The sequence below is a fragment of the Astyanax mexicanus genome, chromosome 7, assembly GCF_023375975.1.
Source record: "Astyanax mexicanus isolate ESR-SI-001 chromosome 7, AstMex3_surface, whole genome shotgun sequence".
In the NCBI taxonomy this organism is placed as follows: Eukaryota; Metazoa; Chordata; class Actinopteri; order Characiformes; family Acestrorhamphidae; genus Astyanax; species Astyanax mexicanus.
The window spans coordinates 43,752,501-43,770,324 of NC_064414.1; the positions used below are offsets into that span (position 1 = coordinate 43,752,501).

Genomic DNA, 17,824 nt, shown 5'->3' on the forward strand with positions numbered 1-17,824 from the left:
TTTTTGTCAGACGCACTTTTGCCTATATGCACTGTGAGTCCATAAGAGCTCCAACAATTTAAAACATGTATTCAATGTCAAAATTTCAACAGTAATCAATAAAAATTATAGATTTCTCAATTTAATAAAGGTTGTTTAAAGGTTGTTTTTCCATCATCAATATTAAATAAGATGTAATGCAACCATAATTTATTCATTGCTCTTTGCTATCAGTGTCGATTAAACACAGTTAACCTAAAAGCCAAAGCCTAACATTCATTAATTCTGAAGTGAGATCTGTTTGTACAAACAGTGACACACCATGATCACTGCTCTGTTATTAGAACAATTAACTCCAACTTCACAACTGCAGCACAAATTAGTCATGCCATTCAGACTGGTACATTTTGTTGCTGTCAAATAAATGACAATTAAATCATTAAAATTAAAATAAAACATGCAACTGAATTCCTCGTTTTCAATTTATCTTTGTCCATCATTTGTGTACATCTGCTACTTAATGATAAGTTGCCAAGTAAAGCAATAGAATCAACAGGAAACGATTGTATAAGTAAAATAATAATTATTTTTTATCATAAACCTGCACTAGTTTCAGTTCTCTTTTCTTCTTTTTTTTGGCTACCAGTTAAGATTTCATAACAGGAAGGTAAACCAACACTGGGACACTCAACACAATCAAACATAGTATCATTTAGATATAAAAGTTGTATTTACTTTAATTGCAGAATTAAAACTCTAGTACCGGTATGTACAAAAAAATTAAGGGAATGGTTCACCAAAAAAAAACTGCTTTTTACCTACATTTCTTTCATAACTGCTGTGCCAAACAAACCAAACAAAACTAAACACACACATGTTGTAGCTGATACACTTTACTTTTCATTAAAGGAAAACTGCGTAAATCTAATTCTCTCTCATTTAACCACATCCTTTATATTTTTCATCCACCAGATGGGGCAGTGCACCACAACATTGGTGTACTCCAGCTGAATTCAATGCGTCTTCCACTATAGAACAGGTAGTAATAAAATGATCTCAACTCAACTCTCAACTTACTTGTCATTTAATTGTTGCAGCTACACAGAAGTTTGATGAGAGATTTTCCACTAAAAGGGAAATGCCTGTCTGGGAAAGTGACCCCTTGTTGCTTTATTATTCTTATACATTTTACAGCACTATGTATAATGTGGAGTTACATATAAGAGTAAGGAACATACAATACTGTATTTATATTTGATTAAAATCGCAATGCTAGAAAGATCATGTGATTACAATCATTAGAGAAGCAAGGGAAGCAGATAACTGAAGTACGTACCTTCCTGGAAAGTCGCCTTTTAATTTCTTGCTTGGCCTCTTGTTCCTCTTCCTCATTCTTCTCTGCAGTGACATAAGAACAGATAAATAAATGTCTCATCATATTTTCACAAGAATTCTCTTCTTATTTTTTTATGAAATTGGTTGGTAAGCCACATTTAAATGGCTTAAAATTACTTTTAAATACTTTAGGATCTTAGTCCTGTATGTAATTTAGGAATAAGACAGTATTTGGGCAGCTGCATAGCATACAATAACACTATCAAAGAAGGAAGAAGCTGATTCAGAGAAAAATAACTTCTTTTATTCTGTTAATCTGTCTAACACTCACAGCTAGCTAGGTTATAGTTACAGTATATCTTCTTCTTCTTCTTCTTCTTTTTCTTTCGGCTTTTCCTTTTCCAGGGGTTGCCACAGCGAGTCATCTTCCTCCATCTCCCTCTGTCTTCTATGTGCTCTGTCCTCACACAAGCTAACTCCATGTCCTCTCTATCTGCGTCCATATATCTCCTCTTTGGTCTTCCTCTTTGTCTTTTTCCTGGCAGCTTCATGTCTAATTCTTTTTCTACCAATATACCCACTGTCCCTCCTCTGGACATGTCCAAACCATCACAGTCTGGCCTCTCTAACTTTACCTCCCAGTTGTTCAACCTGTGCTGTGTCTCTGATAATCTTATTCCTGATCTTATACATCCTTCTAACTCCCAAGGAGAACCTCAACATCTTCATCTCTGTCACTTCCAGTTCTTTCTCCTGTCAATGCCACTGTCTCCAAACCATACAACTAGGTCTGTCATGATAACAAAAGCTTCAGGACGATATATTGTCCCAGAAATTATTGCGATAAACGATAATATTGTCATTTTAATCGTCACTATAGAAAATGCTTTTTTCCTGCTTCTGGGCTTCCAAAGAAGCTTTAAAACAGTGTGCCACAGTAATAATATACTAGCACAGGGGTGTCCAAACTTTTTTTTGTTGGGGGCTAGAAGGAGAAATATATTTTTCTGCACTAGAAATGTGCACTCTCTCCGCTTTTAGACTCTTTTGCCCCGTTTTTCTGCGCTAGAAATGCGCACTCTCTCCGCTTTAGACTCTTTGGTCCGTTTTTCTGCGCTAGAAATGCGCACCCTCTCCGCTTTTAGACTCTTTGGCCCTTTTTTCTGCGCTAGAAATGCGCACCCTCTCCGCTTTTAGACTCTTTGGCCCGTTTCTGACACCTAGCGTTCAAACTCTGAATCTCACATTATAAAAACCTGCTTAACAGCGGGCCAACTTTACTTCCATTTATAAAATACCTCGCGGGCCCCTCCAAAAAAGGAAACGGGCCGCAAATGGCCTGCGGGCCGTAGTTTGGACACCCCTGCACTAGCATAATACTATTACACCATTTTACAGTAAAACTTACTTTTTATTATTAAGAACAGACATTGGGCTCCTAATATAAAAAATATTTTAATATCCTAAATAACTAAAACAAATTAAGTACAACCACCCTGGGGTTCTGTGTGTGTGTGTGTGTGTGTGTAGGCACCGTTACTGGTGCAGCTCTGTGTGCACTACACTTATTAAGCGATAGATGTCGCTGTCTGACAGATTCGGCTTTGCCTCAGACAGAGAGCCGGTGAGAGAGCAGCACTAGAAATCTAGCGTTCTAATGTAAACAAACTCGCGCGGAGACCGGATGGCTGTTATCGACGTCGGGAAAAATGATCGCGGATGAAAAAAACTATCGTACGATAAGTCGATAACTTAATTATCGCGACAGGCCTACATACAACATAGCTGGTCTCACCACTGTCTTGTAAATGTTTCCTTTGACCTTTACTGCTACACTTTTGTCACAAATCACATCTGAAACTTTTCTCCATCCACCCCATCCTGCCTGTACTCTCTTCTTCACCTCTTTGCCACACTCCTCATTTTCCTGGACAGTTGAGCCTAAGTTCTTAAAGTCCTGCACCTTTGTGACCTCTGCTCCTTGTAGCCTCACTGTTCTACCTGTCTCCCTCTCATTTACACAGATGTACTCTGTCTTGCTTCGGCTGACTTTCATGCCTCTTCTTTCAAGTGCATATCTCCACCTCTCCAAGTTCTCTTCCACCTGTTCCCTGTTCTCCCACAGATCACAATGTCGTCTGCAAACATCATAGTCCATGGGGATTCTTGCCTGACCTCATCTGTTAGTCAGTATATATAAACCCTAAAACAGAACCCTGTTTGACTTCACAAAATGTGTTGTAAAATGGAAGTAAACTTTTACCAAATAAACAATAATGATTTCTGCATTAGGATAAATAACTTAATAATTGGCTCCCTATGAATATCCATATCTGAACCCTGGATATGACTAAGAAATAGGAAGGGTCTGCTGGAAAGATGCTGGAAATGGCTTTAAGATAACAAGAGGAAATGCTTTGAAAACCAGACTGACAGTGACTGACAGACTAGACGTCACTCAGTGAACGGAAGGTGAACCTGTTCTCAGCCTCTGGCTGTTTGGGGAGTTGAGAGCAGAGACACAGGTTGCTGGTTCTGCCATATTCAGACTGTATAAACCATCCAGAGACTCTTTTAATCCATAATCAGTGCAGAGCAATTTAGATTATTTTTTTCAGCTAATCAAGTGCTTGTTTTTTTCTGGTAGTCTTGGCAATAATCATAGTGGATATTAGGGGTGGGCGATATGGCTCTAAAATAATATCACAATATTTCAGGGTATCTTTGCGATAATGATATACTTGGCGATATAGGAAAACTAAAACAATTAATTCATTTCAGGAATATAGTATAATAGTATAACAGAATAATCATAACATGGCAAAATACATAATATAGCATAAATAATATAATGCAGCAAAAAATATTGCAGAATATTTAGTGCATGCATATAAACTGCAAACCAAAACAATTATACAATAAATACACCTAAAGCTTCACAGTAAATAATAGACTACTTTTAAGACAGAACAGCCCTATTATCAGGATATGGATTTTTAATATCATGATATTTCTGTGTCACGATATATTGTATAAGATATAATATTGCCCACCCCTAGTGGATATGTGAAAGTGACATTATACGGACCTCTTAAATGCTCCACACTGTGGATATGTGTGGTGAAATGTGCTTTTTTGCTGTTTTTAAACGTTATACTGGACTTTGAGTATTCAGGGAAAAACAATAATTTGGTTTGCTTTTGGGTTTTTAATAAACTTTCATTTTAATGCTCCCATAAGCAGTGGAGCATTTTCTGCCTAAATGCCCTCACACCACCAATCAGGACAATCAGAACACTGATGCCATGCTTGCAGAGGAAACAAATTATTATACTTATTATTATTATTATTATTATTATTATTTTTTTTTTTTATTAAGACAGCAGAAGAACAGCTCATTTTGACTGGAGCAGAAAATAAAAGCTTATATGATGTTTAACATGCTGAATATTAAAAAAGTGTGGAGGTTAAAGAAAATATATCACAGAGCAGATCTGAAAGGCAGGGAAATTACTGAGTTTTTCCAGGGCCTTTTTAAGTGTGCTGGAAGTGCTTCACAGTCTGTTCATGTCTGTGCAATATAGCTATAAACCTTTTCTAATGAAATATAAAGAGAACAAAAGTGGACAGTGAGCAGAGAAAAAGAAAGGGTAACACTTTACATGGATGGTCCATTTTATGGCTTAGTTGATGCTCAACGGGAATTCACCAACATTCAGCTGAATGTCTATTAAATGCAACTTAACCATATGTTGAAGGTAAATGATTCAAAATAGGACCTTACCCTACATCTAACTATAACCTTAACCAGTAATCAAACATTTTCAAAAATTTAACCCTACACTTAACCATTACCCTAACCTTAACCTAAACGTACAATCTAACCCTAAATGCTAAAATGTTAAGATTAGAGTTTGGGTTAGAGTTGAATGTTGGGTTACATTCAATAGAGAGTCATTTACTTTCACCTTTCAGTTCAATTGCACTTAATAGACAGGCAGTTGAATGTTAGTTAAATGTGAGTGGAGCATCAATGAGGCCATCGAATAAACCATCCATTCTGTGAACCTTCAGCATGTTCATGCAGTTGTTGACTGCAATGAACTTAAATGCAAGTATTAAAAAGAAACAATAGATATAGAACTATAATAGACTGGCATGGCTTTTACTCATAAACTGTTCATTTGTATACACTTCAATCAAACCTTGACTACTTAATTCCAAATCCATTGTTGTGTTCAGAGGCAAAATTACAAAAACAGTCCCAGACTGTTGAGCCTCCTCCACCAAACTAAACTGCTGGCATTGTGTACTTTGAAAGGCCCTTGCATCTACTAAAAGCAGATTTGTCTATCAGACTGCCAAATAATGAAGCATGATTCATCACACCAGATAACATGTTTACAAAGCTTTAGATCAACCCAGCCAGTGAACGGCACTTCACACAGTGATCTGAAACTCGTACACAAATCTTCAGCCGTATTTACTTCAGAACTCACATGAGTTTTGTCTTCATGGCTGAACTGTTGTTGCTCCATTGGCTTCCATTTCACAATAATCCCAATATTTCACAACTGAGCTCTTAAGATTTAGCAGGGCAGGCATTTCACAAACTGACTTGTGGCATCGCTGGCATCCTATGACTTATGTGCCAGTTTTGAGTCACTGAGCTCTTCAGTACAGACCATAATAATGTCAGTGTCCAGTGCCTACGGAGATTTTATAGATGTGAGCTTATTTTTGACTTTTTCACTTCTGTCAGCAGAGTTAGAGAGTGGGTGTGGCTGAAACACCTGAACTAAGCAAACTCAAATCTTTAAACATCACGCTTCTAACGCCATATAATGCACTATAGTAGACATAAGTAGACAAACTACAACAGGAGCAGAACGATTAATCACAATATCAATGTACAGCAACTGCATAAACGTAGTATCTTAATGGATGTTTAACCTAATATTTCATTATTATATTTTACACGTTTTAAAAACATTTTATTTGTTCATTATTGTGTTTGTTTTATTTAAGCATGCAATGAATTGAATAAGAATGACTTTTTTAAAATCATTGATCATTTTTTGCAGTTTTCCATTCTGCCATTATTTCAACAAATAAGCAAATTAACCTTACAATATACAATACACAGTGTTTCACAGCCTTTCCTCTTGTTGTTGTTGATCTTTTTCTGCTTCTTTTTATTATTATTATTATTATTATTATTATTATTATTATTATTATTATTATTATTATTATTGTATACCACAATAGATGGAAAACAGGGTATTTTTATTGGTTAAATAAAAGCTTTGCTATAGCTAAAGCTTGAAATAATGATTTAATGGAACTTTGTCAAATTTCCCACTACTGAAAACAAATAAAGAGAAAGAGAGAGAGAGAGAGAGATAGATAGAGAGATAGATAGAGAGATAGATAGACAGATAGATAGACAGATAGACAGATAGATAGATAGATAGATAGATAGATAGATAGATAGATAGATCTTTACACTGTGTAAGAATGTCATAAATATTGGATCAAAAGCAATGCTCCAAAATAATTGGGAATAAAATATATATATATATATATATTTCAGAGGCTTTCATTTTTACCTCTACTAAAGGTTTAGACTTTTTTCCTTCTCTTTTAGTTTTTTTAGTTTTATATGTAACAGCAGTTACATACAACAGCATGCGGTATGCTTGTAACTCTGCAGGAAGAAAAAAAAAATCAGGCCTCCTAATCTTTGTACTTTCAGGTCAGTGGGTCTGATAAACACCCAGAGCTACACTGCAGAAACTGGCTACAACCAGAGGTTGGAATAATGAGCAAAAAAAAAAAAAAGATTAAGAAATATCTCTGAACTGCAAACTGCAGTTTATGCCAGATCTGTCAGGGCTTCAAATGACTCCACTCAACACAGCTTAACTGAACAGCTCAACCCAGTCCAATCTGTTACATCACACCAAAACACATTTATTACTACAGTTGGAAGAAGTCTGAGATTCCAGAAACTCCTACATCTTTAATCAGACATCAGCCAGTGTGCCAAGCATTTATTCAGCAGCCTCTGAAAGCTGCTGAAAGCACATTAAAACCTTCTTACCATCAACAAACACACATTCTGGAGGCTAAATCAATGTGATTATGTCCTTGTCAGCAGGAGAAGGAAAACAAGTGTTTACTCACGTTTCAGAATGTTTCTCTGCTCCAGCTCTTCAGTCGTGGGTCTCTGACTCAGCCGTCTGCAGAGGGAAGACGAGCCAATGAACCAATCAGAGAGCTAACGGCAAATCTCATTAAGTGCACTGGCAAGAAAGTGGCTCCATAAATACTGAGCACTAAAAGAAAAGTTACAGAGGAAATGTTCCACAAGTACAAAGGTGAAAAACACGACTTCAGTGACTCCAAATCAGAAATAGCCACAGGATCAGGTCCAAGTTTTAAAAATGTGGAATTTTCTGAATAATTATATATTATACATGATCATTTATTTATTTATTTATTTTCCATTCCTTTTTTTACTAATACAGCTCTGGAATTAGTTTTTTTTATTTTACCAAATTGAAAATGTCTGCAATATAAAAGGAAGATTCATGATCCCAAGCCATCAGACCAAGCTGAACTGCTTGAATATTTGCACCAGGAGTAAAGCAGCATAAAGTTATCCAAAAGCAGTGTTTAAGACTGGTGGAGGAGAACATGCCAAGATGCATAAAAACTGTGATTAAAAACCAGGGTTATTCCACCAAATATTGATTTCTGAACTCTTAAAACTTTATGAATATGAACTTGCTTTCTTCGCATTATTTAAAGTCTGAAAGCTCTGCATCTGTTCTGTTATTTTAGCCATTTCTCATTTTCTGCATACAAATGCTCTAAATGAAAAAAACTATAAATAGCAAAATGAAAATTGGATAATAAAATATGCAGAGAAATAGATTCAGGACTACAGTCTGTAATTATAGAACTACAAAGTGTCCTTTGTGATTAGTGGAGCAGATTAGATGGACAATGGACGTAACTAGGAGGTGGTCATAATTCTGATATGAATGTCGCTTTTTTACCAATACATTTCCATGACTTTTTCATGACTTTTCCATTCCTTTAAGGCACCATACGATTTTTAAAACATCAGTGCAGACATTGACAATAAAACAAACAAAAAAACAACCAAAACTAAATGCGAAATTGATTATAGTAGGCCTAAAATTAACCTAAAGAAAATGTTGAAACAATTTTTAATAATAAATAGTGTCAGATACTAAGAGCTCCATTGTGTAGGGACAAATTATTGAATTAACTCTGATCTGATGTATTTGTTAGCTCAAAATATATTTTCTCCTTCTATAAACGGACACACAAATATCTGTAGAGCAATTTTTCATGACTTTTCCAAAACTTTCTGGTTATTTTTATTTTTCCAAAACTTATCCAGGCCTGGTAATTGCTATATTAAAATGACATGACTTTTTTCAGGTTTTTTATGACCCTAAGTATCCTGGAATGATTTCTAGTTTGGCACTTTGGCAGTTCCACTAAAGTAGAAGTATCCAGCAGGTGCAGCGGAGCCTCACCTCACTAGTTTAGAGCCGATCTGCTGCCGCAGCTCCTGCCTCTCCGTCTCCGACGTCCTTGGAAGAATGTTCTTCTCCTCTAGTTCTCTCTTGCTGGGCCTGTTGCCGAGTTTGATGGCAAGCGTGTCTCTGCGGCGGATTTTGCTGGCAAGAGAACCTGTGGAAACAAATATTCATTTTAATCTCTTTTAGGCACTTGCATTCTGCCACCATTAAAATGTTATAAAATAAAACGAGAGTGATGGTAAAAAAGAGAGAGTGGAGCGGTGGAAAAAGAGAGAGAGAGAGAGAGAGAGAGAGAACACAGTGACCAGTACAAATCACTACATACATCTCTGCAGCAGATAAATATTTAAAAGCTGTTTTGTTAATGCATCCTTTGTTTAAATATATAAAAGGAGATGCCAGAAGTCTGATGTCAGGAAATAAAATAAAAATTTCAGCAGCATTAATAAGACTGAAAGTTGAACCGTTATGCTGAACTTTTACTTCCTGGATTTGACACAATGATTTAAAGTTTTGAGTTTTGGATCTCAGTAATGAAGCCTTCTCTTTTTATCTGCAAACCTGTGGAAATAATCTGCAATACAGCCAAGCGCAAACAGTAATAAAGGACAGAGATAAAAGAGCACATTTTATTTGTAATTCTGCCACCTCGTTGCATGTGCGTGTGTGTGTGCGCGTGTGTGCAGTATTATGATTTAAGGTTCAATATTCAACAGTTTTATTGTTATGTGTACAGCTAGGCCTCACACAATAGCAATTCTATTTGGACAACATAATTGCAAAAAAATATATTATTGTCATTTTAAGATGCCTTTATGGCTCTGATTTAATAATAACAGTATAATAGCGCACAGCACTGTGCAGAAGTTTTAAGCACCTGAATGTATAATTTTAAAACCAATTTTCTCAGCAATTAAAGGGGTTTTGCTTCTAAAACTCCAGATTTGGACATTGGAACAAATGCAATTACACAATAGTACAGTAAAATAATAACACAATATCTCATTTTCAGGAAAGTTGTTGAGATCTTGTGGGATAATTAAAAGAGTCCAGGATGCTCCCAGCCAGAACAAGGATTCATTCAATTCCACCATTATCCTACTTCATTTAACAGCATTAAATGCTGATATTCCAAACTAAGTGTTAGATAATCATAAATAATACTACACTCCTTTAGGGAGTATAGGGAGTATGAATAATACTAAATAATACTACACTCCTTAGGGCATTAAACAGTAACACTGTATAATGAAACACTTACTTTTTTAATCCCCTGCTAACTCACAGTCTATTAAGACATAAGTAGAAATACATAAGTTAAAGACTTATAGAATAAATTAAAAAGAAAAAAAATACATTACATGTCAATATCTATAGACATATAGTAAATAGTAATAAATATGTAATTTAATACTGTTGATATTGGTTTATCAAGGAGCACGGCAGTAACTTTCTGTGTGCAGTATTACACAAAAAGCATCTATGATATAAAGTGCACTGTGCATTATTCTAACAATTACATGTTGTGACACTGCCACATTTTAGGACCAGTGATTTCATAATAGTTAATAGGTAACACTAAGTGTAAAGTTTGTGTTCATCATTATGAGGTACATGTAAAGTCCTAGGTCAACTACGACTAATATAACTGGTCTAATATACAGTATTTTTTGACACTGATATTTTTATAATATTTACATGAAATTGATCAACTTTTTGATTTGCAAGGTTTTTTGGAACTGATTTAATTTTTATGGATCTTGGACACTTTGGGTTTTAGATTATTTTTTAATTTGTATCTGTGTGGGCTTCTGGTGGAAGATTTGTACATAACATGGCCTTGTTCATTTGTATTCATATATATAAAAACTAAATTAACATTACCTGCAGTGTTTAGAGTTTTTAAGTAAGCGTGGAAAATCAATTCCTAACCATTACAATGAAATTCCTCACATTACATATAAAAACTAGGGAAAAAAACTATGTAGATTTAAAACTGATAAGTTATATTAAACAAAGTTAGAGGGCCAAGCAATGACTGATACTAATAATACTAATGGGAGTGAATTATGTCCAGAAAACATCACCCATAACATCATAACACCACTTCTTCACATTTAGTATGGACTTTTGACACAAGGCAGGTTGAGTGCATGAATTCATGCTGCTCACACCAATTTTCTGACCCTACCCTCTGTGTGCTTTAACAACAATTAAGATTTATCCAAATCTGTTGTTCATTACATTACATTACATTACATTACATTACATTGGCAGATGCTTTTGTCCAAAGCGACTTACAATAGTCAAGTACAAAAGTAATAGAAGTTAAAGTTAAAACATCTTTAGACAGGGCTTAAAGGAGGTCGAAGGGAAATAAAGGGATAGAGAAGTGAAGGAGGGGAAGAAGGAAATGAGGTTAGAAGTAGTTAGTGTGTTAGAGGTGTTAGGAGAGTAAGTGCTCTTTGAAGAGCTCTGTCTTCAGGAGTTTATTAAAGATAGTGAGAGATTCTCCTGATCTGGTAGTGGAAGGTAGTTTGTTAGAGGTGTTAGGAGAGTAAGTGCTCTTTGAAGAGCTCTGTCTTCAGGAGTTTCTTAAAGATAGCGAGAGATTCTCCTGATCTGGTAGTGGAAGGGAGTTTGTTCCACCATTGGGGAACTCTGTATGAGAACAGTCTGGATTGCTTTGTGTGAGTGTTTGTTTGGTAAAGCGAGGTGACGTTCATTGGAGGAGCACAGCGGCCGGGAGGTGGCGTAAGCCTTCAGGAGTGAATGCAGGTAGGAAGGAGCCTGTTTTGTCATCACCTTGTAGGCGATTGTAAGAGTTTTGAATTTGATGCGAGCAGTTAGGGTAAGTCTGAGCCCACTGCAGCCTCAGCTTTCTGGTATTGGCTGAAAGAAGTTAAACCCAATACAGTCTTCTGCTCTTGTATTTCATCCGCCTCAAGCTTGAACGTTCTTTGAAGTCTGAGATGCTCTTCTAATCATCACAGTTGTAAAGAGTGCTTATCTGAGGTACTGTAGCCTTTCTGTCAGCTCTGATCAGTCGACCCACTCTCTGGTGGCCTCTCTTATCAATAAGGCGTTTCCATCAGCAGAACTGCTGCTGGCTGGATGCTTTCCTTGATTACTTGATCTTGATACCACATTCTACGTAAACCCTAGAAACTGCTGTGCTGAAACGTCCAGGAGATCTAGAAATAGCAGTTCTAGAAATACATAGCCAGCCCCTCTGGCACAAAAAACACGTAATAAATGAATGAATGAATAAATGAATGAATGAATTAAAGTTACACTTTTATAGCGCTTTTCTAGACACCCAAGGGCACTTTAAAATCATGTTTTACACACAACCATTTATGCTTATCACTCCACACACATAGACACCGTTGATAAGCAACAGCCAACTGAGTAATGCTAAAAATCTCTGGAATCCCATTCTAACTGCTGATGTAAACATTACCTAAAGCTTCTGTCCTGTATCAGCATTATGGATTATGAATTGCACTGATGACACTACCAACTAATAGGTTTGCAGGTATACCTAATAATGTATGTACATTTAGTGAGTCTATGCTGTACTATATATGACTACTAAAGAAAGTACATACTCGAGGTGTACTCATCCTCTTCATCCTCTTCTTCCTCATCTCTATACAGGACAGGCCCGTCTGAGTCGGAGTCGGTGGACTGACTCTCTCGAATGTTATCAGGAATAACGGTCACTCCTGGATTTTCCACATTCACCCCCTGTGGCTTTCGGCTTCCTTCAGTCCTGCAATACACAAGAGGAACAATATTCAGCATGGCCTCTACACACCAACAGCCAACAAACACAGTGTATAGAACAGGATTTGGGCCAAACTTACAATCCTGTGCTTACAATCACCTAAATCCACAATTTTTATTTTTTCACTGACTTTTTGAATATGTAGCTTTTTTGTAATATTGATAGAGTTATTTATGGAGCATGTCTGTGGGTCTAAGTATTTTTTTTACACTGACTTTCATTTTGCCAAAAACCTCAAGTATTACTTTAGATGTACAGATTTTTGTATTACATTGACATGATTATTTGCATAAAACTAAAAAAATTCCATAATCAGAAATAAAGACCATCATTCACAACATTATGAAACACAATAGTGCATTATGCAATCAATTAATAATTAATACAAATAAATCAACATTTCAGAACTTTAGAAATCAGAAATGGACAATAAATTAAAAACAAATTGTCTTATTAGATTTAATGAAGGAATACTGCAACACTTTTAACTTTTATCGAAAGCTGTTTCATATTTCACAAACTATGCTTAATATTAGACATCTAACTGTTCGTGAATTCCCTGAGTAAAATCATTTAATTTTTTTTCAACCAAAGGTAATGCTGTCAGAGTATACAATCTACAGACCTATAGAAGAACAGTCTGCACTGGACCCTGAATCCAATTTCCAGTCGTTAGTAAGTGTGACACTAAGTGATAAATCAGTTATGATGATAACCATTCTATTAACTTCCAGCAAAAACATGATCCAGTATTGAAGACCAGTTTTAAGGTCCAGGTCAAGGTTCAACAACTAATGTCTACAGTAATCAGTGTGCATTTAATTTTTTTAAAGACATAAAAAGTCATAAAACAGGTTTAACTGAGTAGAGCCTTTTAAATATGCTACATTATTTCACTGTGAAAAATACAAAAGACCCACATGTACACATAGACATAGTATATATGTCCAGAAATGCATATACAGTATAAATATCACTATTAGCATTACCCAACTGTTAAGCTTTTTGAGGTAGACAAAATAACCAAAAAAATTTGGATACACATTTTAACAGTGAACATTTAGTTTAATTCAATATAAATGCAATATATGATTACGATGGGATAAATCATAGGAATAAAAACGTAACCTACTAAACCTGTCACGGGGAAGTAATGGGAAGTTAAAAAAGAGATATGCAACGTGATGTACACACTGCTTTAAGATATCGTGTTTTTTAATATCGTGAACGATATTATACCCTGAAGTACTGTGCTATATCACCCACCCCTAATCATACTACTTTTTTGTTGTTTTAAGCAAAAGAAAAAATTACACTGTTCTCATTTCCCATTTTATATCTACTAGAGGACACTATTAGTATCATGACATTCTGGATCATTGACTTCTGATATTAATCTGATGAAATTCTTGTATTGTTTTTTTATATCTCAAGGGTGGGCCATATCATATCGTATACAATAATAAAATTTAATTTTCATTTTGTTGCAGTAGTGTATTATTGAATTTTTTTTTATTATTCAACGTTTTGTCATATCTCCAAGAGTATCGTTATCGCAGAAATACCATGAAATATTGTGATATTATTTTAGGGCCATATTGCCTGCCCCTAGTTATTAACGCCAATGATTTAGGACCTGACCTACTATAAAGTGTGCCAACTGGTGTGCCTGACCTTTATCATGTTATGATTGGTGCGCTGGCTGCTATATTATATGATAATTGGTGAGGTGGCTGCTTTAAGATGAGCCAGCTGTTGGGCCTGCTGCTGCTGCTGTGAGATGTACTGATGGGTGCACTGACTTCATAAAGATGTGCAGGTTGTTATGCTGGTCTGTGTGCCAGCTGCTTTAAGATATGACTGTTGGTGTGCTGACTGACTTAAGGTATGAGAATTGGGGTGCCGTGTCAGCCAGAGTCCTGGCAGTTTTAAGATGTGACAGTTTGTGTGCCAGCTGCTTTATAATGTTGCAGTTGGTGTGCTGGATGTTTTAAGACATCACTGCTGATTAGGGTTGGGTGATATGGCTCGAAAATAATATCACGATATGTCATGGTATCTTCGCGATAACGATACTCGATACTGGCGATATGACAAAACACTAAAAAATATATATATATATTTCAAAAGTACACTATTGCAACAAAAAATTTAAATTTTATTATTGCACACGATATAATATGGCACAAGTAAATGATCCAGAATGTCATGATACTAAAAATGCACTCCAAATATCTTCATATATTCAGGATTAAAGTAAAATAAATTATAATGGACAGATATAATCTGTCTCTAGTAGACATATATTGGGAAATGAGAACAGTGTGAATTTTTTAATTAGCTAAAAACAGAAAAAAAAATGATATATGATAATTATGGTTGGGTAATATGGCATAATATTTCAGGGTATAATATTGTTCAAGATATTAAAAAACGGTGGTGATATTAATGTGTACGATACGATATGGCACACTTCTACTGCTGATGTGTCTGACCTTTGACATGTGCCATTTGGTGTGCTGGCTCCTTTAAAATGTGCCAGCCAGTTTCCCAGCAGCGATGGTAGGCATGCCAGCAGCTTTAAGGTACAACAACTGGAGTGTAGGCTGCTTTAAGATGTGCCAGCTCATAGTGCTGGGCAATATGGAAAAATCATATATATCACGATATGGATTTTTTTTAGATCACGATAATGATATATATCATGATATACCACATTTATATAAATAAATCATAAATAAATTAACAAACACAAAAATGAGGGTATTTAATCTGTGATTTCAGTTCGTTTTAGTTTTTTCTTTTAATTACCCTTTTTATTAGTTTCAGTTAAGGAGAACTTTCACTTTCAGTTTTCGTTATTTCGTTCATTTTCGTTAACAATAATACTTAGTTACTTAGCTATATGGTGATTATCATACGATAGCTTTATATAAAATAAAAATAGTATTAAAAACAGATGACTACATCACAGACTATTTTCTGGAGCCCAACCCGGCCTGAAGAAAGTGACACGCTTATCCAAGTATTTAAGCTACACAGGTGGATTAATAGGTGCGCAGGTCGCGTGGATTTGGCGCTTCTTCTACTGCTTAAGGGCTGCATGACGTGCAGTCTCTCAGCCTGCCAGTCAGACAACAGTGTCAGCATATAAATCACGTGCTTTTCCTACAGGACAAACCATTCAAACATGCGAATGATCTCTCCGCACCGATTAAACAATTCACACAAGTACCTGTCTGGCTTAAAATAGTTAGATACAGCTATTAAATGAATAAATCAACATTCATTTAAAAGATCAGTAAGACGTTCTGTATGCTAAATAACAAAGCTAATAAGCTAATAACAACATTTAATAAAAAAAACAAAATAAAAAAAACAAGCAGTAGCTTAAAGACAAAATATTAAGCTTTACCAGCGCTATGAGACGCAACACCTATAGAACGAAGGAGCAGTGCAGCTTGACGGTTCTAGAGAAATAATTAAAATGTAAAAAAAAAAAAAAAAAAAAAAAAAAAAAAAAACACAATAGAGCGCCGTGTACCACAAAAAATCAGTCCAAGATCCTCACTAAAAATAGAAAACCATGATAGAAACCCAACCCTAACGCCAATACATTTTATCGTAGCCTACTTTATATATTTGCATGAATAATTATTGTATTGTAAAAATTACTGTAGAAACGATAGGGATGATAGAAGGTAAGTAGCACGATAGACACTTTTCTATCGTCCCCACGATATTCATCGTCATATCGCACAGCACTACCAGCTCGCGTGCCCGCTGCAGTAAGATGTACTGGTAGGTGTGCTAGCTAAATTAATATGTGCTGGTTGATGCGTCAGTGTATTGCGTGACTGTCGGAGCACAGCAGCTGTGTTTCACATTTGTCTCTTACAATCTCACATTTCAATACATATACATATATATATCGTGAGAGCAAATTAATAAACTTGCTGTTCTTTATAGTAAAAGAACACATATCAAATTTATTGTCTGAGATAACAGATGGCAGATGCAGTAGACAACTGACAACAGAGAGAAAAATAGAGGAATATACAAACAGTCACCAAAAGGGAGCAGGACTGTGAGTGTACTCACTGTTGATTGCCATCTGCTGCAGTCTTCCCCTCTCCCTGTGTCTCTGTGTTCTCTGTGCTCGGAGACTCTCCTGTGGTGACTGAAGACAGTTCATTCGAGGACTCTGTGAAAGAAGTCTCCTCTGTGGCTTTGTTCACATGGGGCTGACTTCTCTCCGGCTCTGCAGAAGAATCTGGCTGCTTAGCAGCGTCCTCACAAACCTGAGGTGTCTCCTTAACTGCCTTCTCCTCTGTGCTGGAGGCCAGGGCCCCGTTCCTTTGGTCTTTTGCTGAGGTGCTTCCTCCCGCCTGGTCCGGGTCAGCTGGAGCTTTGGGACGAGGCTGGGGGGACTTGGACCGGTTGGTTTTCTTGCCGTGTTTGGGGTCTACTGGAGTCAGTTCTGAGACACCCTCCTTGAGGTTCTTGGCACCCGCTGTTGAGGCCTGTCCCGAGGTCTGAGAGGAACTCTTGGGTGTTCCGGTTCCGGTTTTCTTAGGATTGGGGGTTTTAGCTGCAAAGGAAGAGTAAGAAATGAGGACAGAGCTTTTTTTTTTTTTAATTTAGTAATAAAACAAATAACACTGATAATAACAGATGACAGGCCTTCCATGATAACTGTTTTTGTTTTGGCTATATATGTTGCCCAAGAAATAATTATGTTAATCAATATTACTGTCATTTTAAAACCACCTGTTGCCCTGATATTATACAAAAAAATGCTTGTACACCTTTGTATTATAAAAAAATAACTGTTAACCCTTGTGTGGTGTTCGGGTCTGTGGGACCCGTTTTCATTTTTCATCAAATGATACTAAAAAATATTTTTTCTAACTCAAACTCATTGGCATTGGCTCATTTTTTGTGAAAAACATATATCAAAACACATTTTCGATAAACACACATTGTTATATATATATATATGCAAATTTCAAATAATTCTGTTCACTAATAACTATATATAAGTGTGTGACTTTGGCAGCTCCCTCAAGCCTAATGTACATAATACAATAACGTATTCCTCACAGAACCCACATATGAAAAAAATATGTGTCTGACATTT

General features: G+C 36.0%; 1 protein-coding gene across 5 annotated transcripts in view; it reads right to left on the minus strand.

Annotated features, from left to right (window-relative positions):
• The window catches only part of phactr2 (phosphatase and actin regulator 2), a 92,562-nt gene that overhangs the window by 11,614 nt on the left and 63,124 nt on the right, over positions 1-17,824 (minus strand). For all 5 annotated transcript variants that reach the window (XM_007256075.4, XM_007256071.4, XM_007256074.4 and 2 more), the window contains 5 exons: positions 16,786-17,275; positions 12,506-12,669; positions 8,889-9,045; positions 7,501-7,556; positions 1,316-1,377 (listed from right to left, as the gene is read on the minus strand). In XM_007256075.4, the coding sequence (XP_007256137.1) occupies positions 1,316-1,377; positions 7,501-7,556; positions 8,889-9,045; positions 12,506-12,669; positions 16,786-17,275 (929 nt within the window). The remainder of the gene's footprint in view (positions 1-1,315; positions 1,378-7,500; positions 7,557-8,888; positions 9,046-12,505; positions 12,670-16,785; positions 17,276-17,824) is intronic.